At 45.4% G+C, this 26,665-nt stretch overlaps 1 protein-coding gene across 5 annotated transcripts in view; it reads right to left on the bottom strand.

The window, feature by feature from the left end:
- Positions 1-26,665, bottom strand: part of PPIH (peptidylprolyl isomerase H) — a 111,154-nt gene that overhangs the window by 23,730 nt on the left and 60,759 nt on the right. The window contains exons 2-5 of one of the 5 annotated variants that reach the window (XM_073679463.1): positions 8,740-8,872; positions 5,246-5,310; positions 3,956-3,979; positions 2,886-2,930 (exon numbers count right to left, since the gene is read on the bottom strand). In XM_073679463.1, the coding sequence (XP_073535564.1) occupies positions 2,886-2,930; positions 3,956-3,979; positions 5,246-5,298 (122 nt within the window). In that variant the 5' untranslated portion in view covers positions 5,299-5,310; positions 8,740-8,872. Of the gene's footprint in view, positions 1-638; positions 835-2,885; positions 2,931-3,955; positions 3,980-5,245; positions 5,312-6,019; positions 6,048-6,856; positions 7,039-8,739; positions 8,873-26,665 lie in introns of those variants that run through there. The other 4 variants (XM_073679445.1, XM_073679473.1, XM_073679479.1 and 1 more) reach the window with 4 other exon arrangements.

The raw sequence follows: 26,665 nt of genomic DNA on the forward strand, positions 1-26,665 counted from the left end.
GCAAATAAGCTTTGATAAATACTACAGTTCAGATTTCTATAGAAAAAAGAAAATACATACAAAATTCTGCTTTATTGTGGAGCCAGAAATTTGCCTGACCGCTCATGATTGCCATCTGCACTTGACCATCAGTAATAACAATGTCACATTAGCTATTATTGGTCTTTAAATGGGTTTTTCCTTCTTATAAAGTTATTACATACTAGCATATACTACTATGATAGTGGGGTTTCGATCTCTGGGTCCCGAAAGAGGAGGGGGACACAGAACCAACATCTATTTCTTGTTTTCCCTTGCAGCGCGGGCTTTCAATCACCTGGCTTTGTTAGGTATTCTATAAAGGCCAGTTGCAAGTTTGCATGGGAACTGGCGGGCAGTGCACATTGGCCCCACATGAGACTGGCGGGCAGAACGCACCTGCTGAAAACTATGCAACCAAGCAGGTATTAGCAAACGTGACGTTACTGGCCCTGCTCATCTTTTGAAGCAGAAGTGAGTGGAGCTGGACTACCCCTTTAAGTCAGGCAAAACCCTTTTAAGGCTTCAATCTTAGTAAAGAGAACAGAGAAACCTTCCCAGTAGTCTAAATTTTACTCATGAAATAAAACCCTTACAATGGTATGTAGAAATTTGGGCACCTCAGGCAGAAGGGTGGCTCAGTGGTTAGCAGAGCTGGGGTCCTGGGTTCAAATCCCACGAAGCACAACATCTGCGCTGGGGTCCTGGGTTCAAATCCCTTGAAGCACAACATCTGCAAGAAGTTTGAATGTTCTCCCCGTGTTTGCGTGGGTTTCCTCTGGGTTCTCCGGTTTCCTCCCACACTACAAAGTCATACTAATAGGGAATGTAGATTGTGAGCCCCAATGGGGACAGTGATGGTAATGAATGTAAAGCGCTGCGGAATGTGATAGCGCTATATAAGCAAAAGCATAATAAATAAATAGATAATAAAATTAGGCAAGTTGAAGATGAAATGATCATTAAATGGCCTAAAGTTAAAGCATTTCCTTGTATTTTAGGCAAAAAAAAAAAAAAAAAAAATAAAAAAATCGGCCAATGCAAAAGTTTAGGCACCCTTGGAGATTTGTGTGCTCAGATAACTATGACCAAGGTTTCAGACCTTAATTAGCCTGTTAGGGTTATGGCTTGTTCACTATAATCTTTAGGAAAGGCCAGGTGATGTAAATTTCCCAGTTTTATAAAAACCCAGCCTCCTCTAACCTTGTGCCAAAAAAATAGCAGCCATGGGTTCTTCTCAGCAGCTACCTAGCACTCTGAAAATCAAAATGGTGGAGGCCCACAAAGCAGAAGGCTATAAGAAGATAGCAATGCGTTTTTAAGTTGCCCTTTCCTCAGTTCGAAATGTAATTAAGAAATGGCAGCTAACAGGAACAAGATAAGGTCTGGAAGACCAAGCAAAATTTCAGTGAGAGCTGCTCGTAGGATTGCTAGAGAGGCAAATCAGAATCCACGCTTGACTGCAAAAGACCTTCAGAAAGATTTAGCAGACTCTGGAGTTGTGGTACATTGTTCTACTGTACAGAGACCAGGGCTGCGGAGTCGGAGACGTGGAGTCAGAGCTGGTATAAAATGGACCGACTAAGACTCCTAAACCATATAATAAATTGGGTACAGTAGTTCAATGCAGTTTGTGGGGAATATTTTTTCATAAGAATTTGGGAAAGTTATGAAATGTCCTATAAATGTCTGTCCTATTCCTGATCTAAGGGTTTAGATTTTTAACTGAGATTAATCTGTGCTACAGTAAATTTAATCACTTAAACATGAGCCATGTATGAGGGAGTCGGAGTCATAGAAATCGAGGAGTCTGAGGTTTGGCTTACCGACTCCACAGCCCTGACAAACACCTGCACAAATATGGCCTTCATGGAAGAGTCATCAGAAGAAAACTCTCCTGCGTACTCACCATAAAATTCAGCGTCATAAGTATGCAAAAGAACATCTAAATAAGCATTTTGGAAACAAGTCCTGTGGACTGATGATGTTATAATAGAACTCTTTGGCCACAATGATCAAAGATTTGTGTGGAGAAAAAAGGGCACAGAATTTCAGGATAAGAACATCTCGCCAACCATTAAGCACGTGGGTGGATCAATCATGCTTTGGGGTAGTGTTGCAGCCAATGACACGGGAACATTTCACGGGCAGAGGGAAGAATGGATTCAATTAAATTTCGACAAATTCTTGATGCAAACATAACACCATTTTTAAAAAAGCTGAAGTTGAAAAGAGGATGGCTTCTACAAATGGATAATTATCCTAAACACGTCAAAATCCACAATAGACTACCTCAAAAGGTGCAAGCTGAAGGTTTTACAATCACAGTCCCCTGATCTGAACATCATTTAAAATCTGTGGCTAGACCTCAAAATAGCAGTGGATGCAAGACGACCCCGGAATCTCACAGAACTGGAAGGATTTTCCATGGAAAAATGGATGAAAATCCCTCAAACAAGAATTGAAAGACTTTTGTCTGGCTACAAAAAGTGTTTACAATCTGTGATACTAGGTACTAACAATGCAGGGTGCCCAAACTTTTGCATTGACCCATTTTCCTTTTTGTAATTTTTAAAATGTAAAAGATAAAAAATATATATAGTTTTTTGCCTAAAATACAAAAGAATTTTGTCATCTATAACTTTAGGCCTTTTAGAGATCATTTCATCTTCAACCTGCTTAAGTGTTCACAATAACAGTAATTTTGACCAGGGGTGCCCAAACTTTTACATGCCACTGTATGTGTTCTTCATAACGCTACAAGCAAGTCTAGAACACAGAGATAATGTGCAGGGAGGCGACATGTGAAGAGAAAAAAACCCATAACAGCCATAAGGTGCAAAATAAAATTACTGAGAGACACGTACCTGTGGAAAGTGCTTCCTTTATATCCTATGGGAACACCGTCCTTTCTGCAAGACAAGTAACGTTCTTCATTTACCACTGTATTTAGAGTCAATGCTAAACACCAAGTGACACCTTTATCTTCAGTCTATTCAGCACTGATACCTCTGCACTACATATAGTAATGGTAGATTAATGATGGTGGATCCCCTATTAGTCAGGTCTTACTGAAAATCTATTGCATGTGGTTTCTGGAAGAACCCCCTCGGTCATCCAATGTAGCACTGCTAAGGGGTTTGTCCAAATTATCTGCTGAATTATGTCTCTCCTAAATAAATATCTGCTCCTCTTACATAGACATGTATGTTTTCCCAAGCCACATATGGCAATGGAGAATGACAAAACCTGTAATCGCTGCTCTCGCCTAGGTTACCGACCACTGCTGCAGTCAGTGGCGGGTGATTTTAGAAGCAAAGAGCTCACTGCTTGCAAGGTTTTTTTTTCTATAAAGTGTGGAAGTGCTGCTCTGAAGCAGTTTGGATCACTGAATATGTCCAGCTTCGGTGCCTATGCGTGCCCCAATGCCACAGAGGTAAAGCATCCTCTGCTGGCAGCATGGGAGAGCGCACATTTCGGGCTGGTGGTGAAACCATTCCACTGGTCCAAACTGTCAATTATCGGGAGTGCACTGCCCTCAGAAAGTGAGGATGCAGGTGAGCCGTGCGCTCCTGGGAATAAAAGAGAAAAGCTATTTAAGGTGGCCATACGTTACATAGTTGTCAGAGGAACGTTATTCGGCTGACAGCTATTCCTCCCCATCCCTCATACTCAGCCATGGGTGTATGTGCTCCTAACAGGGACAGAGGAATAAGTGACTGCCAGATATCTTTGGCACTGACTTATTTCCAGTAATAACAAAAGGATAGAGCATGTTGAAATCCAACATGTCCAATCCTTCATCTCCCTGAAATCTGCCATCGGGGGGAGATTCTGAACACATACCATAAGCTTCCAGTCACGTCTCACACACTTCTACTGATACATGATGAAGACGATACAGTATGTATAAATGGCTGACATAGTACATACAGACCTGAACTCTCCGGTACAAAACTGCCTGGAAAAAGAAAAAGATATAATCATTATGAATTAATTCATCTTGTAGATTAGAGTGGAGAGGAGGTTTAATTTATGGCCCTTAGTATTTGATTTATTGTCTTACTAGTTATGAATGCTGCGGAGGAGAAAAATTATATAATATATATAATACGTGACCAGTGCTAGGCCTCCTGCACATGGCAGAGCTGACATCATGTGTGCCGCAATATGGCGCCTCCATATGGCACAGTATTAGGGCTTATGCACATGGCAGAGCTGACAGCATGTGTGCTGCAGTATGGCATCTCCATATGGCACAGTACTAGAGCTCCTGCACATGGCAGAGCTGACAGCATGTGTACCGCAGTATGGCGTCTCCATACGGCACAGTATTAGGCCTCCTGCACATGGCAGAGCTGACAGCATGTGTGCCGCAGTATGGCGTCTCCATACGGCACAATATTAGGCCTCCTGCACATGGCAGAGCTGACAGCATGTGTGCCTCTATATGGCGCCTCCATATGGTACAGTATTAGAGCTCCTGCACATGGCAGAGCTGACAGCATGTGTGCTGCAGTATGGCGTCTCCATATGGCACAGTATTAGGGCTTGTGCAAATGGCAGAGCTGACAGCATGTGTGCCGCAATATGGCGCCTCCATACGGCACAGTATTAGAGCTCCTGCACATGGCAGAGCTGACAGCATGTGTGCTGCAGTATGGCGCCTCCATATGGCACAGGATTAGGGCTCGTGCACACGAATGTATTTTTGGTCCAAGTGCAATTAGACAAAACACTGAATCGCAATGGGACCAATGTTAGTCTTTGGGGCTGTGAATATTTCAGATTTTTTTCCTTGGAGAGAGCTGGTCCAAAAATAAAAAATAAATTGCTGCATGCCTGAGTTTGCTTTGATATCTAGATCGCACTCGGCCAATGACACTGTGGAAACCATCGAACTTCACTCGGATTTCCGTGTACTTACAGAATGGAGAAATTATTTTCTCCATCTTCTCTTCATCCGGGAGAATCGGATCACACTTTGATCAAACTCGGATCAGAATCTGCTCAGAGTTTGATCAGAGTGTCATTTCCATAATCGGCTGGATTCTCTCAGATGAGAGAACACCAGACGTTTGTGTGCACCTGCCCTTAGGGGGATATTCTCACATTCCTCTGTGTCAGAGCTTCCCAGTAACACGTTACCCAGTACATTGCACCACAATGAGGCTGCGCGCAGCTGTAAGACTGTAGTGTGTGGCCAGGGTGGTATACATAGCATTACCTAAAATTTTCTGCTGTTTTTGGGATAACGTCTGCGAAGAGCTCCACCTTCATCCGTCCAACTTCCTAAATTTACAGAAGAAAAACAAAACATAATTTTTTTTTATACGATGTACTGCAAGGTGCTGCCCCCTGCAGGGTCCAGGGTGTTGTGGAGGATGATGGAGCTGCGCCCATTGCCCTATGTTCCATAGCCCGATGTTACATAAAAAAGGGGAGTGGAGGAGTTCTCATTATAAAACACTCCCTTTAAAGGGTTTGTAATATCGGGTTACCCCTGGCTGCTTCAAGAAACCACTGCCCGTCTATTTTCTGCAGCGGCTGTGCTGGCGGTCATCTTTTTTTTTTTCTCTTTCGTTTAGGAAGCTGTCTGAGGAATACGCACACTGCTTCTTTCCACTGCTTCACAGTTTCCGAACCGTTTAAAGAAAGCAACAAAAGACTGAATGTGCACAGAGGAGTCGTCTTGACACTGCTGGGCACTATGCTCACTATTTGAGGCACTTTTTCAGGCAAGTTACAGGAGGAATAAGCCTGAAAAAAAACGTCCCGGGCACAGAGGATTCCAACCCCTTTAGACCTATATTTTATATAGGTATCAATATATTAAAAGAATTAAATCAATCGGTAAACTGCGTAACGAGAGAAAGAATCAAAACGCCAGAATTAGGCAACATTACAATAAAATGCAATAATGGGCGATGAAAACAACGTATCTACCTCAAAATGGTATCAATAAAAACGTCAGCTTGACGTGTAAAAAATAAGACCTCACCTGGCCTCAGATCCCGAAAAATGGAGATGCTACGGGTCTCAGAAAATGGGGATTTTTTTTTTTCTACAAACTTTGGTTTTTTTCCCACTGCTTAAATAAAACAACAAAACGATACATGTTTAGTATCTGGGAACTCGTAATGACCTGGAGAATCATAATGGCAGGTAAGATTTACCATATAGTGAACATAGTAAAAAAAAACAACAACCAATGGTGTCGTTCAAAAATACAACTTATCCCGCAAAAAACAAGCCCTCAGATGGCCATATTGACAGAAAAATAAAAAAGTTATGGCTCTGGGAAGAAGGGGAGCAAAAAACGAACCCAAGGTGGTGAAGGGGTTAAGTAGTCTTTGATGTGGATTTTGAGGCAGAATTTGCTTAATAATCATGTTAAAAAAGGTATCTTGCCGTGCGGGGAGAGCAGGAACGGAGCCGTGGAGACTGGACGACTTCAGGTAAGCGGTCACTGCTGCGCTCAGTCCTGAAGCCACACAGCTTATCCTCACAAATGAAACATGGCAGGAAAATGGGGACGGGCTCCACAACAGCATACGAGCCCAACGCCATTTGTTCAGTGTAATCATGCTGGTACTTGTAGTCCCTTGCACACTATGCTAATCCCAGTCCAATGAATGAATGAATGAAGGAAGGTCCCACTCTCCAGAGATTTCTATGCTCCCCATAATAAACATTCTGCACTGACAGCCCTGCTACACTGAATGCATGTGTCACATGGACAACACAGCAGCATGGCCCCGCAGGAAGGAGGGGGCCATTACTGGCATGGGGCAGCATGCTGGGCCCCTCACTATGAGCAGAGCAGGTGTAATATTACCTGCCCCCCGATACTGATATCGAAGAAAACGATTGGATTGTTCGAATTCGAAGCCGAGACCGCCATATCTGTGTAGGGAGAGGGGAAGGTAATGGTAGAAGGTAACTCCAATTGAGCTGAAGGACCTCTGCCGACGTCATGCCCATGTGACCAAGAGAGGGGGTGATGTCACAGGAAGGGGCGGGGCTTCATCCTCCATTGGCGCAAAGTTGCAAACCGGATACCAGGAAGCCGTGTTGTGCTGTTTCTGCTGCTGAGGCTGTGCAGAGATCGCAAAGATGACACAGAGAGGGCTGTCACTGAGGAGCTGTGGGGTTGGGGGGCACTGATAAATGGTGATAAGTGGATGGTGGAGTGCTGCACAGGGAACAGGGTGATTTTATATGTGTGGCTGCTTGGGGAAGGAGGGGGGTCATGTTACTTTCGTGGGACTACCGTGCGGAAGGAGTGGGTGCTATTGCATGGGGATGGGGGTCTGCGTGGAGAAGGAAGGGGGCTATTACTTGCATGGGGCTGCATGCTGGGGGTCTGTGTGGGGAAGGAAGGGGGCCCTGTTACTTTCGTGGGGCTGTGTACTGTGGGTTTGCGTGGAGAAGGAGGGGGTGATCAATGAGTGGAACAGGCGGCCACCAGAGGTGGTGAGTTCTCCTTCACTGGAAGTCTTCAGAGACTGGACAGACATCTGTCTGAGATGGTTTAGTGACTTCTGCATTGAGCAGGGGGTTGGATACTATGACCCTGGAGGTCCCCTCCAACTCTAACATTCTAGGCTTCTATGTTACTCACATGGGTCTGCGTGAGAAAGGGGTGAGGTTACCAACCTAGGGCTGGGGTCTGCATGGGAATGAGGGCTGCTGGTCTGCGTTGGAAAGGAGGGGTGCTATGTAAGATATAAGGATATATGTTGGGAGTCTGCGTAAACATCACATTGGGCTGAGGGTCTGCAGGGTTGATGTGGAGCTGTGTGCTGGGGGCCTGTGTGGGGAAAGGGGGTGTTGTTTATGTGGGGCTGGGGGTCTGCGTGGGGAAGGAGTGGGTGCTATTACTTGCATGGGACTGGGGGTCTGCGTGGAGAAGGAATGGGTCTGCTTGGAGAAGGAGGGGGCTATTACTTGCATGGGGCTGGGGGTCTGTGTGGAGAAGGAATGGGTCTGCTTGGAGAAGGAGGGGGCTATTACTTGCATGGGGCTGCATGCTGGAGGTCTGTGTGGGGAAGGAGAGGGTGATCAATGAGTGGAACAGGCGGCCACGAGAGGTGGTGAGTTCTCCTTCAATGGAGGTCTTCAAACAGAGGCTGGACAGATATCTGTCTGAGATGGCATTGAACAGGGGGTTGGACACGATGACCCTGGAGGTCCCCTCCAACTCTTAACATTCTTTGTTACTCACATGGGGCTGCGTGCTGGGAGTATGCGTGGGAAAGTGGGGTGATATGTGCCTGGGTAAGAAGGGGGTGATGTTACCCACGTGGGCCTGCGGTCTGTGTGGGAATGAGGGGTGCTGTTACTTGCTTGGGACTCCTGGTCTGTGTGGGGAAGAAGGGGTGCTATTGTGTGGGGGATTCTGCATGGGCAAAGGGATTAAGATATATGTTGAGGGTCTGTGTAATCATCGTCTTGGTCTGCGGGGTTGATGTTGTCAGTGTGGAGGTGCGTGCTGGGGGTCTGTGTGGGGAAAGAGGAGGTGTTGATAATTCGTGTGTGGCGGGGGGCTGATGTGGGGAAGGGGTAGATGTTACATGGCGCTGTGCAGGATAATGTATGATGTCACTTGCATTGGCCTACCTTCGGTGGGTGCGCAGGGAAGTGTTTTGTTGTGTGCGGCTGAACAGGGAAGGGGGTGATGTTAGGGGGAATCTGAAGGGAGGGATTGATATTACTTACATGAGACTTTTCTTGAAAGGGGCTGCACGGTGAGGAGTGAGTCCTATTTTGCACATAACGCTGTTTTCGTCATTAATAGTATTGGAGGACACAGACACAGCATGTTCACACCTGGCCACCAGGAGGTTTGAAACTGTAAAAAAAAAAAAAAAAAATTGTTGCTTCTATATTTACGGGCTACATCTTCATCTCAGACACTATACTGCTCAGTTTTAGCGTAGTGTCCATAGGAGTCAGGCACGACTTGTATCGGGGTTTCTGCATGATTTTTTTCTGTTTTATTCTAGGTATTGAGGATTTCCCCCATCATTTTTTTCACTATCCCATGCCTCCAGAGTAGTTTATTTCCCTGCAGATGTCATTTCATCACTGGTCATTTCTTCACCATGTGGAGTGTGGTGTCCTCACAATCTAAGTGAGAACACTGAAGGGATGACACTGCGGGCGTCTGAGTATAATTCCTCCAAAACCCAACCTCCCCCTCTCTCCATTTCTATTGGCTTGTTAGGTTCTGTCCCCAGGGGTTCTCCCACCTTTTTATTTCCTTTAGGCAAGTCTTTTCCACCCTTTTCTGTCTTCTGCTCTACAGCTCTCCTTTCTGTACTTTCTTGATACTTCTCTATGGCTTTTTTTTTCCAGGGCTATGGCATTTTTCTGTGCCATCCTAGGAAGTGTTATCAGTGGTATGGGGCCCACCCAGGTCCCCTTCCTTCTGACCTCTTTTTTTCTCTAGGCTCTGGTCAATCTCCACTGCCTTCTGCTCAAGGTGCCGAGTTGCTGTGTAGTCTCGCAAATTAAGGCTTTTATCGCAACTAGATTGCAAATTTTATTCTGCCTATGGGATGGCATGATATCTCTCCATCCTCCCCCACACAGCTTAGGGTCAGTGGGTGACAGAGGTTTGAGAGTGGGTTTTTTCTCCCCTCAATCAGTTTTCACAGTGTTTATTTTCCTGGGTTTTCTTTCCTAGGCTCCAGTCTGTGTTTGTACTGCTGCAGGCTCTCTTGTTGCCTCTTTTTCTCCTGGGGTCCAGCTGGTGTTTGCACCGTTACAGGCACATTGCTGCCTCTTTTATCCTGGCACTCTTCCTTTCCTGGGCAAGCATTCAGGCAGAAATCCCAGGTGCCTTCTGTCACTATTTTCATTTGGGAAGACAGCATGGTTTCACAGCTCCTGCACCTTCGCTGGTTAGCAATAGTCACCCTCCTGGGCCTATTTTCATTTTTCCAGGCTCCCTGTCATCTTGCTGGGAGCCCCGCAGGCAGCCTTCTGTGGTCAGCTCTCCTTCAGGGAGATCTTGATGACTCACCTGGACACCACCTCCCTGACCCTTGTATATATCAGGGTTATAAGATGGAATGCCCTCTAGTGGCAGGGCATATACTCATGCTCTTGTCCTCCAGTGTATTCAACAAGAAAGGAATTTTATGGTAAAGAAATCAAATTTTTCCAACTAAAGCGCTGGGGACTTTGGTACAGAAGCTTTTTGCTTTCATTGGCACTAATCTCCAATGTGGCTTAATTCTTTGTATTGATTTGTAAAGTTCATTGTTATACTGTACCTTTAGTATGTATAAATATTTATGCCTTTCTCCTTTTTGTTAGAATTATTTGTATATGTGTTTTAATAAAACTGAGAACTGTGGGCTGAATTTTCATTTCTATAATTATAAATGTTGGTGTGACATTAGTGAAGAGTAACTGCACGTTGGATCTGTATTAGGGCGTGTTCACACATTGTGATTTGTTGGGGAAACAGTCTGCAACAAAGTCCTCACATGTAGACACTCACTAAATTCTTCAGATTTCACCAACAATTTCTTTTATCTTCAGCAGCAGCCTTTTAAACCAAGAACAAATACATGATACTCACTTATGCCACTTTGATTTCCATGTGACCCATACGTGGTGGTGGTATTGTGATGGTCTGGGGCTGTTTTGCTGATTCAGGACCTGAAAGACTTGCTGTGATAAATGGAACCATGAATTCTGCTGTCTACCAAAACATCCTGAAGGAGAATGTCCGGCCATTTATTTGTGACCTCAAGCTGAAGCACACTTGGGTTATGCAGCAGGGCAATGATCCAAAACACACCAACACATTAATTGTCGTTACCCATGTGACATGAATTAGCCAATGAATGATGACGGCAGTGTTTTAAAAAGCCACATGGTAGGCCCTGTTTCTTTGTCACAATGGTGACTACACAGCAGCTGTCTGAGGTCATCAGAACTACTATTAGCAAACGCAAGACTTCCAAAGGGTATAAGGCCCTCTCCAAAGACCTTGGTATCCCAGTTTCACCAGTGCACAATGTTATTAGGAAGTCAAGCATGGAACCATCAAGAACCTCCCTGGACGTGGGGGAAAGAGGAAAATTGACAAGAGATGTCGTTGAAGGTTGGTGCAAATGGTAGAAAAAACACCACGTCAAACATCCAAAGAGCTGAAGGCCAACCTGGCACACACTAAACCAAGCAAAGCTTTATGGGCGAAGCCCAAGAAGAAACTATTGTTGAAGTAAAGACATAAAAAGGATCAACTGATCTTTGCCAAAAAGTACCTTGACAAACCACAACCCTTCTGAGAAAATGTTCTGTGGATAGATGAAACAAAAATAGAGCTTTTTGGCAATGCAAAGCAACAGTTTGTTTACAGAGTAAGCAATGAAGCTTATAAGGAAAAGAACACCTTACCAAACGCTAAGCATGGTGAAGGATCCATAATGCTGTGGGGTTGCCTAGCTGCATCTCGTACTGGAGACCTTGACTGTATTATTATTATAGTGCCATTTATTCCATGGCGCTTTACATGTGAAAAAAGGGGTATACATACAAAAACAATTACAATGATCTTTAACAAAATGTGAGAGTGACTGGTACAGGAGGAGAGAGGACCTTGCCTGCGAGGGCTCACTGTCTACAAGGGATGGGTGAGGACACAGTAGGAGGGGGCAGAGCTGGTCGTGCAATGGAGCAAAGGTTACTGCCGGTTGTAGGCTTGTCGGAAGATGTGTCTTCAGGTATCACAGTAATCATGAAATCAGAGAATTATCAAGGGATTTTAGACCGAAATGTCCCACCCAGTGTAAAAAAAACTTTGAGTCGAAGATCATGGGTCCTCCAGCAAGACAATGACCCAAAGCACACATCCATAAGTACACCGGAATGGTTGAAAAATGAAAAAAAAATGGGCTGTTTTAAAATGGCCAGCAATGAGTCCTGACCAAAATCCCATTGAAAACCTTTGGGGTGAGCTGAAATCTGCCATTGGGAAAAAGAACCCAACAAACATTCAAGAGCTTGAACAAATTGCAGAGGGAGAGTGGAAGAAAACTCCAGCTGAGAAGTGCAGGAAACGTTTTGAGGCTGTCAGCAATGCCAAAGTGTGTGCAACCAAGTATTAATTAGGGGTGCCTTTATTGCTGAACATGCTGTTTATTCTTTGAAATTGCAACATGGAAGTTGAAAAACAATGTTTTATTGTTGTATTACTTTGGACTACTAATTAAAAAATCCCGACGCTATAACTTTTGTACATTTTCACTTATTTCTGAAGATATTGTACAGTCTATGAAAAAAATGAAGGGGTGCCAACAATGGTGATTAGCACTAGGTGTGACAAACAAGCAAAAGAATGAGGAAGGGGACAAACACTTTTTCACATCACTGTAAGTTGCTTTTTTGCTGAGGGTTTGACTTCTGGTGCCGCCACTGTTCCATAGGAAAGGCTTTGACAGAGCTCACATTACATGTTTTACAGAGGGGTAAAAGTACTCTTACAGATTTTGAGGAGCATTTTTAGCCAAGGAGGACATAATTCACAGTAACTCAAATCCAGAGTACAGGGATATGTACACATAATACAGTTTCATATCAGCAATAGTATCTTATAACAATGCCATCAAGCATGAGTAGAGAGACCTTGTTTTCACTGAATAACCCCCGTATCACTTTTCCAATGCGACACTTCTATCTCTTGTAGAATTAAGCAGCAGTGCACATGCTCAGCCTGAGCTCCATTCTTGCCCTATAGGGATGTCAAGCGATGCTCTGTTTTTTCTGGCAGCCACATAGACTGAGTGGAGCAATGGTCAGACATCCAACCTGCTGCTCCATTCTGTAATAGTGATAAAATTCCCCCTTTTCCCAATCAGTGCGATCTCTGAATGCAACACATGGACTAGCCTAGACTTTCTCAACCAGAGCGTGACGGCCTCAGAAATATATGAAGCCATCATGGTCTAGTCCAGCCAGTCCAGGAATTGTGCAAGATTGGACGTCTGAATGAACCCTAAAAAAACAGTACTGGCTGCGCAGAAATCATGAACCTCAGTGCAGCAACTCCAATCTAGTCAACTCTGTAGTGAGACAGCTAGAATAGAGTTGCTGTACGGAGGACGTTCTGTAGACAGTACTGTGTGCAGAGAAATCATGAACATCAGTGCAGCAACTCCTATCTAGTCATCTCTAGTGAGGCAGCTAGAATGGAGTTGCTGCAGTGAGCTTCGTTATTTCTGGGCAGACCGTTACACAAGATTACAGCCCTGATTCAAGAACACTGAGTCTTAAAGTGCAGGATTGTGCTTAGTAAACCACATACATTGTCAGGTGGGCGACATTACACTGATTAATATGATAGCTTTGTTGATGAAATCAGTCCAGTGGTTCTTTTATAATCTTTATTTTCAGTTCTGTCATAATGAGATGTTCGTGCTCTGGGGCGGGACTTTAGGCAGGGGCTCTAGCTGGTGCTCTCATTATCTATGCCTATCTCTGGCCTCTGATAGGTCACTGTGCTTTCAGTCACCTGCCTACTATTTTAAATATTGATTTATAATTTCTCTGCCAATTTGAAATTTACATCCCCCAAAATGGCTGCCAGGGCCCGCACATGAGCAGTAGCATCTTTTAGTTGATGAGAGAAGCTACTGCGCGGGCAACAAAAGTATAATTTTACTCAGTGTAATGTCGCCCACAAAACGGTGTATGTGGTTGACTAAGCACAATCCTGCTGACAGATCCGCTTTAATGAAAGGTTAGCTGGAGAAAATGGCACTTTGAGCAATTTTTTTTTTGCAGTTAATAAAACTAGTATTTTATTATCACTTTTCATAATACATTACACGACACTGATTGTTCAGTTTTGATAGAATTCGACTTTGTCCATATGTACACAAGTCTCAGGGCCACCATTTTGAAGAGTGGGCGGAGATTTGAAGGAAGGGGAGTGACTGTGTTGGAGCGGAGCCCACAGAATCATCATAATATACCTCATAAAAGAATCGTCCCCCACATTTCTGTCATCATTTACGTCACATTTGTGTTGTAAATTATGATGAATCTGTCAGTTGTGCTCCATGACGCCTCTCCCCATGAAGCTCCGCCCACTCTTCCCCAAAATGTTGGGGGATGTGGCCGGGCTGATGAAAAGAAGGGAAAAGTCACATTCAGGCAAAGCAGAACAATCAGGGCTGTGTGTAATGTATATTACAATAAATGATGAGAAAAGTCAAGTTTTATCAATCAGAAAACAGAATTTTGCAGAATTTGTTGGTCATATACAAATATATGTAAAATATATATATATAAAAAAAAATCATTTACAATTTTTGATGTTTAAAATCTTGAGCAATTCCCCAAAAAAGCATTAAAAAGCCATGAAATCAACACATTTATCAAGCTGGTGTGTGTATATGACATATCCTATTCAAGAAAAAAAGCTCCTGTAATATAATTTATTCCTGCGCCTCATTACCCCCTCACTGCAGTAACTCCTGTAACGTCATTATTCCTGTGCCTCATTACCCCCTCACTGCAGTAACTCCTGTACTGTCATTATTCCTGCGCCTCATTACACCCTCACTGCAGTAACTCCTGTAACGTCATTATTCCTGCGCCTCATTACCCCCTCACTGCAGTAACTCCTGTAACGTCATTATTCCTGTGCCTCATTAACACCTCACTGCATTAACTCCTGTAACGTCATTACTCCTGCGCCTCATTACCCCCTCACTGCAGTAACTCCTGTAACGTCATTACTCCTGCGCCTCATTACCCCCCTCATTGCAGTAACTCCTGTAATGTCATTATTCCTGCGCCTCATTACCCCCTCACTGCAGTAACTCCTGTAACGTCATTATTCCTGTGCCTCATTACCCCCTCACTGCAGTAACTCCTGTAACGTCATTATTCCTGTGCCTCATTACCCCCTCACTGCAGTAACTCCTGTAACGTCATTATTCCTGTGCCTCATTAACACCTCACTGCAGTAACTCCTGTAACGTCATTATTCCTGTGCCTCATTACCCCCTCACTGCAGTAACTCCTGTAACGTCATTACTCCTGCGCCTCATTACCCCCTCACTGCAGTAACTCCTGTAATGTCATTATTCCTGCGCCTCATTACCCCCTCACTGCAGTAACTCCTGTAACGTCATTATTCCTGTGCCTCATTACCCCCTCACTGCAGTAACTCCTGTAACGTCATTATTCCTGTGCCTCATTAACACCTCACTGCATTAACTCCTGTAACGTCATTACTCCTGTGCCTCATTAACCCCTCACTGCAGTAACTCCTGTAACGTCATTACTCCTGCGCCTCATTACCCCCTCACTGCAGTAACTCCTGTAATGTCATTATTCCTGCGCCTCATTACCCCCTCACTGCAGTAACTCCTGTAACGTCATTATTCCTGTGCCTCATTAACACCTCACTGCATTAACTCCTGTAACGTCATTATTCCTGTGCCTCATTACCCCCTCACTGCAGTAACTCCTGTAACATCATTATTCCTGTGCCTCATTACCCCCTCACTGCAGTAACTCCTGTAATGTCATCATTACTCCTGCGCCTCATTACCCCCTCACTGCAGTAACTCCTGTAATGTCATCATTATTCCTGCGCCTCATTACCCCTCACTGCAGTAACTCCTGTACTGTCATTATTCCTGTGCCTCATTACCCCCTCACTGCAGTAACTCCTGTAATGTCATCATTATTCCTGTGCCTCATTACCCCTCACTGCAGTAACTCATGTAACGTCATTATTCCTGCGCCTCATTACCCCCTCACTGCAGTAACTCCTGTAATGTCATTATTCCTGTGCCTCATTAACCCCTCACTGCAGTAACTTCTGTAATGTCATTATTCCTGCGCCTCATTAACCCCTCACGGCAGTAACTCCTGTAATGTCATTCCTCCTGTGCCTCATTAACCTCTCACTGCAGTAACTCCTGTAATGTCATTATTCCTGTGCCTCATTAACCCCTCACTGCAGTAACTCCTGTAATGTCATTATTCTTGCGCCTCATTAACCCCTCACTGCAGTAACTCAAGTAATGTTATTATTCCTGTGCCTCATTACCCCCTCACTGCAGTAACTCCTGTAACGTCATTATTCCTGCGCCTCATTACCCCCCTCACTGCACTAACTCCTGTAATGTCATTATTCCTGCGCCTCATTACCCCCTCACTGCAGTAACTCCTGTAATGTCATTAATATTATTCCTGCGCCTCATTAACCCCTCACTGCAGTAACTCCTGTAATGTCATTATTCCTGTGCCTCATTAACCCCTCACTGCAGTAACTCCTGTAATGTCATTATTCTTGCGCCTCATTAACCCCTCACTGCAGTAACTCAAGTAATGTTATTATTCCTGTGCCTCATTAACCCCCTTACTGCAGTAACTCCTGTAACGTCATTACTCCTGCGCCTCATTACCCCATCACTGCAGTAACTCCTGTGTGGTCATTATTCCTACGCCTCATTACCTCCTCACGGCAGTAACTTCTGTAACGTCATTACTCCTGCGCCTCATTACCCCCTCACTGCAGTAACTCCTGTAATGTCATTATTCCTGCGCCTCATTAACCCCTCACTGCAGTAACTCCTGTAACGTCATTACTCCTGCGCCTCATTACCCCCTCACTGCAGTAACTCCTGTAATGTCATTATTCCTGCGCCTCATTACTCCCTCACTGCAGTAACTCCTGTAACGTCATTATTCCTGTGCCTCATTAACCCCTCACTGCATTAACTCCTGTAACGTCATTATTTCTGTGCCTCATTAACCCCTCACTGCAGTAACTCCTGTAACATCATTATTCCTGTGCCTCATTACCCCCTCACTGCAGTAACTACTGTAACGTCATTATTCCTGTGCCTCATTACCCCCTCACAGCAGTAACTCCTGTAATGTCATCATTACTCCTGCGCCTCATTAACCCCTGACTGCAGTAACTCCTGTAACATCATTACTCCTGCGCCTCATTACCCCCTCACTGCAGTAACTCCTGTAAAGTCATTATTCCTGTGCCTCATTAACCCCTCACTGCATTAACTCCTGTAACGTCATTATTCCTGTACCTCATTACCCCCTCACTGCAGTAACTCCTGTAACGTCATTATTCCTGTGCCTCATTACCCCCTCACTGCAGTAACTACTGTAACGTCATTATTCCTGTGCCTCATTACCCCCTCACAGCAGTAACTCCTGTAATGTCATTATTACTCCTGCGCCTCATTACCCCCTCACTGCAGTAACTCCTGTAATGTCATCATTATTCCTGCGCCTCATTACCCCTCACTGCAGTAACTCCTGTACTGTCATTATTCCTGTGCCTCATTACCCCCTCACTGCAGTAACTCCTGTAATGTCATTATTCCTGTGCCTCATTACCCCCTCACTGCAGTAACTCCTGTAATGTCATTATTCCTGTGCCTCATTACCCCCTCACTGCAGTAACTCCTGTAACGTCATTATTCCTGTGCCTCATTACCCCCTCACTGCAGTAACTCCTGTAATGTCATCATTACTCCTGCGCCTCATTACCCCCTCACTGCAGTAACTCCTGTAATGTCATTATTCCTGTGCCTCATTACCCTCTCACTGCAGTAACTCCTGTAATGTCATTATTCCTGCGCCACATTACCCCCTCACTGCAGTAACCCGTCATGTCATTATTCCTGTGCCTCATTACCCCCTCACTGCAGTAACTCCTGTAATGTCATCATTACTCCTGCGCCTCATTACCCCCTCACTGCAGTAACTCCTGTAACATCACTATTCCTGTGCCTCATTACCCCCTCACTGCAGTAACTCCTGTAACGTCATTATTCCTGTGCCTCATTAACCCCTCACTGCAGTAACTCCTGTAACGTCATTGTTCCTGCGCCTCATTAACCCCTCACTGCAGTAACTCCTGTAAAGTCATTACTCCTGCGCCTCATTACCCCCTCACTGCAGTGACTCCTGTAATGTCATTATTCCTGTGCCTCATTAACCCCTCACAGCAGTAACTCCTGTAATGTCATCATTACTCCTGCGCCTCATTACCCCCTCACTGCAGTAACTCCTGTAATGTCATCATTATTCCTGCGCCTCATTACCCCTCACTGCAGTAACTCCTGTACTGTCATTATTCCTGTGCCTCATTACCCCCTCACTGCAGTAACTCCTGTAATGTCATCATTCCTGTGCCTCATTACCCCCTCACTGCAGTAACTTCTGTAACGTCATTATTCCTGTGCCTCATTACCCCTCACTGCAGTAACTCCTGTAACGTCATTATTCCTGTGCCTCATTAACCCCTCACTGCAGTAACTCCTGTAACGTCATTATTCCTGTGCCTCATTACCCCCTCACTGCAGTAACTTCTGTAACGTCATTATTCCTGTGCCTCATTACCCCCTCACTGCAGTAACTACTGTAACGTCATTATTCCTGTGCCTCATTACCCCTTCACAGCAGTAACTCCTGTAATGTCATCATTACTCCTGCGCCTCATTACCCCCTCACTGCAGTAACTCCTGTAATGTCATCATTATTCCTGCGCCTCATTACCCCCTCACTGCAGTAACTACTGTAACGTCATTATTCCTGTGCCTCATTACCCCCTCACAGCAGTAACTCCTGTAATGTCATCATTACTCCTGCGCCTCATTAACCCCTGACTGCAGTAACTCCTGTAACATCATTACTCCTGCGCCTCATTACCCCCTCACTGCAGTAACTCCTGTAAAGTCATTATTCCTGTGCCTCATTAACCCCTCACTGCATTAACTCCTGTAACGTCATTATTCCTGTACCTCATTACCCCCTCACTGCAGTAACTCCTGTAACGTCATTATTCCTGTGCCTCATTACCCCCTCACTGCAGTAACTACTGTAACGTCATTATTCCTGTGCCTCATTACCCCCTCACAGCAGTAACTCCTGTAATGTCATTATTACTCCTGCGCCTCATTACCCCCTCACTGCAGTAACTCCTGTAATGTCATCATTATTCCTGCGCCTCATTACCCCTCACTGCAGTAACTCCTGTACTGTCATTATTCCTGTGCCTCATTACACCCTCACTGCAGTAACTCCTGTAATGTCATTATTCCTGTGCCTCATTACCCCCTCACTGCAGTAACTCCTGTAATGTCATTATTCCTGTGCCTCATTACCCCCTCACTGCAGTAACTCCTGTAACGTCATTATTCCTGTGCCTCATTACCCCCTCACTGCAGTAACTCCTGTAATGTCATCATTACTCCTGCGCCTCATTACCCCCTCACTGCAGTAACTCCTGTAATGTCATTATTCCTGTGCCTCATTACCCTCTCACTGCAGTAACTCCTGTAATGTCATTATTCCTGCGCCACATTACCCCCTCACTGCAGTAACCCGTCATGTCATTATTCCTGTGCCTCATTACCCCCTCACTGCAGTAACTCCTGTAATGTCATCATTACTCCTGCGCCTCATTACCCCCTCACTGCAGTAACTCCTGTAACATCACTATTCCTGTGCCTCATTACCCCCTCACTGCAGTAACTCCTGTAACGTCATTATTCCTGTGCCTCATTAACCCCTCACTGCAGTAACTCCTGTAACGTCATTGTTCCTGCGCCTCATTAACCCCTCACTGCAGTAACTCCTGTAAAGTCATTACTCCTGCGCCTCATTACCCCCTCACTGCAGTGACTCCTGTAATGTCATTATTCCTGTGCCTCATTAACCCCTCACAGCAGTAACTCCTGTAATGTCATCATTACTCCTGCGCCTCATTACCCCCTCACTGCAGTAACTCCTGTAATGTCATCATTATTCCTGCGCCTCATTACCCCTCACTGCAGTAACTCCTGTACTGTCATTATTCCTGTGCCTCATTACCCCCTCACTGCAGTAACTCCTGTAATGTCATCATTCCTGTGCCTCATTACCCCCTCACTGCAGTAACTTCTGTAACGTCATTATTCCTGTGCCTCATTACCCCTCACTGCAGTAACTCCTGTAACGTCATTATTCCTGTGCCTCATTAACCCCTCACTGCAGTAACTCCTGTAACGTCATTATTCCTGTGCCTCATTACCCCTCACTGCAGTAACTCCTGTAACGTCATTATTCCTGCGCCTCATTACCCCCTCACTGCAGTAACTCCTGTAACGTCATTATTCCTGTGCCTCATTAACCCCTCACTGCATTAACTCCTGTAACGTCATTATTCCTGTGCCTCATTACCCCCTCACTGCAGTAACTTCTGTAACGTCATTATTCCTGTGCCTCATTACCCCCTCACTGCAGTAACTACTGTAACGTCATTATTCCTGTGCCTCATTACCCCTTCACAGCAGTAACTCCTGTAATGTCATCATTACTCCTGCGCCTCATTACCCCCTCACTGCAGTAACTCCTGTAATGTCATCATTGTTCCTGCGCCTCATTACCCCTCACTGCAGTAACTCCTGTACTGTCATTATTCCTGTGCCTCATTACCCCCTCACTGCAGTAACTCCTGTAATGTCATCATTATTCCTGTGCCTCATTACCCCCTCACTGCAGTAACACCTGTAATGTCATCATTCCTGTGCCTCATTACCCCCTCACTGCAGTAACTTCTGTAACGTCATTATTCCTGTGCCTCATTACCCCTCACTGCAGTAACTCCTGTAACGTCATTATTCCTGCGCCTCATTACCCCCTCACTGCAGTAACTCCTGTAATGTCATTATTCCTGTGCCTCATTAACCCCTCACTGCAGTAACTCCTGTAATGTTATTATTCCTGCACCTCATTAACCCCTCACTGCAGTAACTCCTGTAATGTCATTATTCCTGTGCCTCATTACCCCCTCACTGCAGTAACTCCTGTAATGTCATTACTCCTGCGCCTCATTACCCCCCTCACTGCAGTAACTCCTGTAATGTCATTATTCCTGTGCCTCATTACCCCCTCACTGCAGTAACTCCTGTAATGTCATTACTCCTGCGCCTCATTACCCCCCTCACTGCAGTAACTCCTGTAATGTCATTATTCCTGCGCCTCATTACCCCATCACTGCAGTAACTCCTGTAATGTCATTACTCCTGCGCCTCATTACCCCCTCACTGCAGTAACTTCTGTAACGTCATTATTCCTGTGCCTCATTACCCCCTCACTGCAGTAACTCCTGTAATGTCATTACTCCTGCGCCTCATTACCCCCCTCACTGCAGTAACTCCTGTAATGTCATTATTCCTGCGCCTCATTACCCCATCACTGCAGTAACTCCTGTAATGTCATTATTCCTGCGCCTCATTAACCCCTCACTGCAGTAACTCCTGTAATGTCATTATTCCTGTGCCTCATTAACCCCTCACTGCAGTAACTCCTGTAATGTCATTATTCTTGCGCCTCATTAACCCCTCACTGCAGTAACTCAAGTAATGTTATTATTCCTGTGCCTCATTACCCCCTCACTGCAGTAACTCCTGTAACGTCATTATTCCTGCGCCTCATTACCCCCTCACTGCAGTAACTCCTGTAACGTCATTACTCCTGCGCCTCATTACCCCCTCACTGCAGTAACTCCTGTAACGTCATTACTCCTGCGCCTCATTACCCCCTCACTGCAGTAACTCCTGTAATGTCATTATTCCTGTGCCTCATTACCCCCTCACTGCAGTAACTCCTGTAACGTCATTATTCCTGTACCTCATTACCCCCTCACTGCAGTAACTCCAGTAACGTCAATATTTCTGCGCCTCATTAACCCCCTTACTGCAGTAACTCCTGTAATGTCATTATTCTTGCGCCTCATTACCCCATCACTGCAGTAACTCCTGTGTGGTCATTATTCCTACGCCTCATTACCTCCTCACGGCAGTAACTCCTGTAACGTCATTACTCCTGCGCCTCATTACCCCCTCACTGCAGTAACTCCTGTAATGTCATTATTCCTGCGCCTCATTAACCCCTCACTGCAGTAACTCCTGTAACGTCATTACTCCTGCGCCTCATTACCCCCTCACTGCAGTAACTCCTGTAATGTCATTATTCCTGCGCCTCATTACTCCCTCACTGCAGTAACTCCTGTAACGTCATTATTCCTGTGCCTCATTAACCCCTCACTGCATTAACTCCTGTAACGTCATTATTTCTGTGCCTCATTAACCCCTCACTGCAGTAACTCCTGTAACATCATTATTCCTGTGCCTCATTTACCCTCACTGCAGTAACTACTGTAACGTCATTATTCCTGTGCCTCATTACCCCCTCACAGCAGTAACTCCTGTAATGTCATCATTACTCCTGCGCCTCATTACCTCCTCACTGCAGTAACTCCTATACTGTCATCATTATTCCTGCGCCTCATTACCCCTCACTGCAGTAACTCCTTTACTGTCATTATTCCTATGCCTCATTACCCCCTCACTGCAGTAACTCCTGTAATGTCATCATTCCTGTGCCTCATTACCCTCTCACTGCAGTAACTTCTGTAACGTCATTATTCCTGTGCCTCATTACCCCTCACTGCAGTAACTCCTGTAACGTCATTATTCCTGCGCCTCATTAACCCCTCACTGCAGTAACTCCTGTAATGTCATTATTCCTGTGCCTCATTAACCCCTCACTGCAGTAACTCCTGTAACGTCATTATTCCTGCGCCTCATTAACCCCTCACTGCAGCAACTCCTGTAACGTCATTATTCCTGTGCCTCATTACCCCCTCACTGCAGTAACTCCTGTAATGTCATTATTCCTGCGACTCATTAACCCCTCACTGCAGTAACTCCTGTAACGTCATTACTCCTGCGCCTCGTTACCCCCTCACTGCAGTAACTCCTGTAACGTCATTATTCCTGTGCCTCATTACCCCCTCACTGCAGTAACTCCAGTAACGTCAATATTTCTGCGCCTCATTAACCCCCTTACTGCAGTAACTCCTGTAATGTCATTATTCCTGCGCCTCATTACCCCATCACTGCAGTAACTCCTGTGTGGTCATTATTCCTACGCCTCATTACCTCCTCACGGCAGTAACTCCTGTAACGTCATTACTCCTGCGCCTCATTACCCCCTCACTGCAGTAACTCCTGTAATGTCATTATTCCTGCGCCTCATTAACCCCTCACTGCAGTAACTCCTGTAACGTCATTACTCCTGCGCCTCATTACCCCCTCACTGCAGTAACTCCTGTAATGTCATTATTCCTGCGCCTCATTACTCCCTCACTGCAGTAACTCCTGTAACGTCATTATTCCTGTGCCTCATTAACCCCTCACTGCATTAACTCCTGTAACGTCATTATTTCTGTGCCTCATTAACCCCTCACTGCAGTAACTCCTGTAACATCATTATTCCTGTGCCTCATTTACCCTCACTGCAGTAACTACTGTAACGTCATTATTCCTGTGCCTCATTACCCCCTCACAGCAGTAACTCCTGTAATGTCATCATTACTCCTGCGCCTCATTACCTCCTCACTGCAGTAACTCCTATACTGTCATCATTATTCCTGCGCCTCATTACCCCTCACTGCAGTAACTCCTGTACTGTCATTATTCCTATGCCTCATTACCCCCTCACTGCAGTAACTCCTGTAATGTCATCATTCCTGTGCCTCATTACCCTCTCACTGCAGTAACTTCTGTAACGTCATTATTCCTGTGCCTCATTACCCCTCACTGCAGTAACTCCTGTAACGTCATTATTCCTGCGCCTCATTAACCCCTCACTGCAGTAACTCCTGTAATGTCATTATTCCTGTGCCTCATTAACCCCTCACTGCAGTAACTCCTGTAACGTCATTATTCCTGCGCCTCATTAACCCCTCACTGCAGCAACTCCTGTAACGTCATTATTCCTGTGCCTCATTACCCCCTCACTGCAGTAACTTCTGTAATGTCATTATTCCTGCGACTCATTAACCCCTCACTGCAGTAACTCCTGTAACGTCATTACTCCTGCGCCTCGTTACCCCCTCACTGCAGTAACTCCTGTAATGTCATAATTATTCCTGCGCCTCATTACCCCCTCACTGCAGTAACTCCTGTAATGTCATTATTCCTGTGCCTCATTACCCCCTCACTGCAGTAACTCCTGTAATGTCATTATTCCTGTGCCTCATTACCCCCTCACTGCAGTAACTCCTGTAATGTCATTATTCCTGTGCCTCATTACCCCCTCACTGCAGTAACTCCTGTAACGTCATTATTCCTGTGCCTCATTACCCCCTCACTGCAGTAACTCCTGTAACGTCATTATTCCTGTGCCTCATTACCCCCTCACTGCAGTAACTCCTGTAATGTCATCATTACTCCTGCGCCTCATTACCCCCTCACTGCAGTAACTCCTGTAATGTCATTATTCCTGTGCCTCATTACCCCCTCACTGCAGTAACTCCTGTAATGTCATTATTCCTGCGCCACATTACCCCCTCACTGCAGTAACCCCTGTAATGTCATTATTCCTGTGCCTCATTACCCCTTCACAGCAGTAACTCCTGTAATGTCATCATTACTCCTGCGCCTCATTACCCCCTCACTGCAGTAACTCCTGTAATGTCATCATTGTTCCTGCGCCTCATTACCCCTCACTGCAGTAACTCCTGTACTGTCATTATTCCTGTGCCTCATTACCCCCTCACTGCAGTAACTCCTGTAATGTCATCATTATTCCTGTGCCTCATTACCCCCTCACTGCAGTAACACCTGTAATGTCATCATTCCTGTGCCTCATTACCCCCTCACTGCAGTAACTCCTGTAACGTCATTATTCCTGCGCCTCATTACCCCCTCACTGCAGTAACTCCTGTAATGTCATTATTCCTGTGCCTCATTAACCCCTCACTGCAGTAACTCCTGTAATGTTATTATTCCTGCACCTCATTAACCCCTCACTGCAGTAACACCTGTAATGTCATTATTCCTGTGCCTCATTACCCCCTCACTGCAGTAACTCCTGTAATGTCATTACTCCTGCGCCTCATTACCCCCCTCACTGCAGTAACTCCTGTAATGTCATTATTCCTGCGCCTCATTACCCCATCACTGCAGTAACTCCTGTAATGTCATTACTCCTGCGCCTCATTACCCCCTCACTGCAGTAACTTCTGTAACGTCATTATTCCTGTGCCTCATTACCCCCTCACTGCAGTAACTCCTGTAATGTCATTACTCCTGCGCCTCATTACCCCCCTCACTGCAGTAACTCCTGTAATGTCATTATTCCTGCGCCTCATTACCCCATCACTGCAGTAACTCCTGTAATGTCATTATTCCTGCGCCTCATTAACCCCTCACTGCAGTAACTCCTGTAATGTCATTATTCTTGCGCCTCATTAACCCCTCACTGCAGTAACTCAAGTAATGTTATTATTCCTGTGCCTCATTACCCCCTCACTGCAGTAACTCCTGTAACGTCATTATTCCTGCGCCTCATTACCCCCTCACTGCAGTAACTCCTGCGCCTCATTACCCCCTCACTGCAGTAACTCCTGTAACGTCATTACTCCTGCGCCTCATTACCCCCTCACTGCAGTAACTCCTGTAATGTCATTATTCCTGTGCCTCATTACCCCCTCACTGCAGTAACTCCTGTAATGTCATTATTCCTGTGCCTCATTACCCCCTCACTGCAGTAACTCCAGTAACGTCATTATTTCTGCGCCTCATTAACCCCCTTACTGCAGTAACTCCTGTAATGTCATTATTCCTGCGCCTCATTACCCCATCACTGCAGTAACTCCTGTGTGGTCATTATTCCTACGCCTCATTACCTCCTCACGGCAGTAACTCCTGTAACGTCATTACTCCTGCGCCTCATTAACTCCCCTCACTGCAGTAACTCCTGTAATGTCATTATTCCTGCGCCTCATTACCCCCTCACTGCAGTAACTCCTGTAATGTCATTATTCCTGCGCCTCATTAACCCCTCACTGCAGTAACTCCTGTAACGTCATTGTTCCTGCGCCTCATTAACCCCTCACTGCAGTAACTCCTGTAAAGTCATTACTCCTGCGCCTCATTACCCCCTCACTGCAGTAACTCCTGTAATGTCATTATTCCTGTGCCTCATTAACCCCTCACTGCAGTAACTCCTGTAACGTCATTACTCCTGCGCCTCATTACCCCCTCACTGCAGTAACTCCTGTAATGTCATTATTCTTGCGCCTCATTACCCCCTCACTGCAGTAACTCCTGTAACGTCATTATTCCTGTGCCTCATTAACCCCTCACTGCATTAACTCCTGTAACGTCATTATTCCTGTGCCTCATTACCCCCTCACTGCAGTAACTCCTGTAACGTCATTATTCCTGTGCCTCATTACCCCCTCACTGCAGTAACTACTGTAATGTCATTATTCCTTTGCCTCATTACCCCCTCACAGCAGTAACTCCTGTAATGTCATCATTACTCCTGCGCCTCATTACCCCCTCACTGCAGTAACTCCTGTAATGTCATCATTATTCCTGCGCCTCATTACCCCTCACTGCAGTAACTCCTGTACTGTCATTATTCCTGTGCCTCATTACCCCCTCACTGCAGTAACTCCTGTAATGTCATCATTCCTGTGCCTCATTACCCCCTCACTGCAGTAACTTCTGTAACGTCATTATTCCTGTGCCTCATTACCCCTCACTGCAGTAACTCCTGTAACGTCATTATTCCTGTG

This window comes from Phyllobates terribilis, unplaced genomic scaffold (genome assembly GCF_046119375.1).
Source record: "Phyllobates terribilis strain yellow unplaced genomic scaffold, ASM4611937v1 Scaffold_1__5_contigs__length_1240528914, whole genome shotgun sequence".
Taxonomy (NCBI): Eukaryota; Metazoa; Chordata; class Amphibia; order Anura; family Dendrobatidae; genus Phyllobates; species Phyllobates terribilis.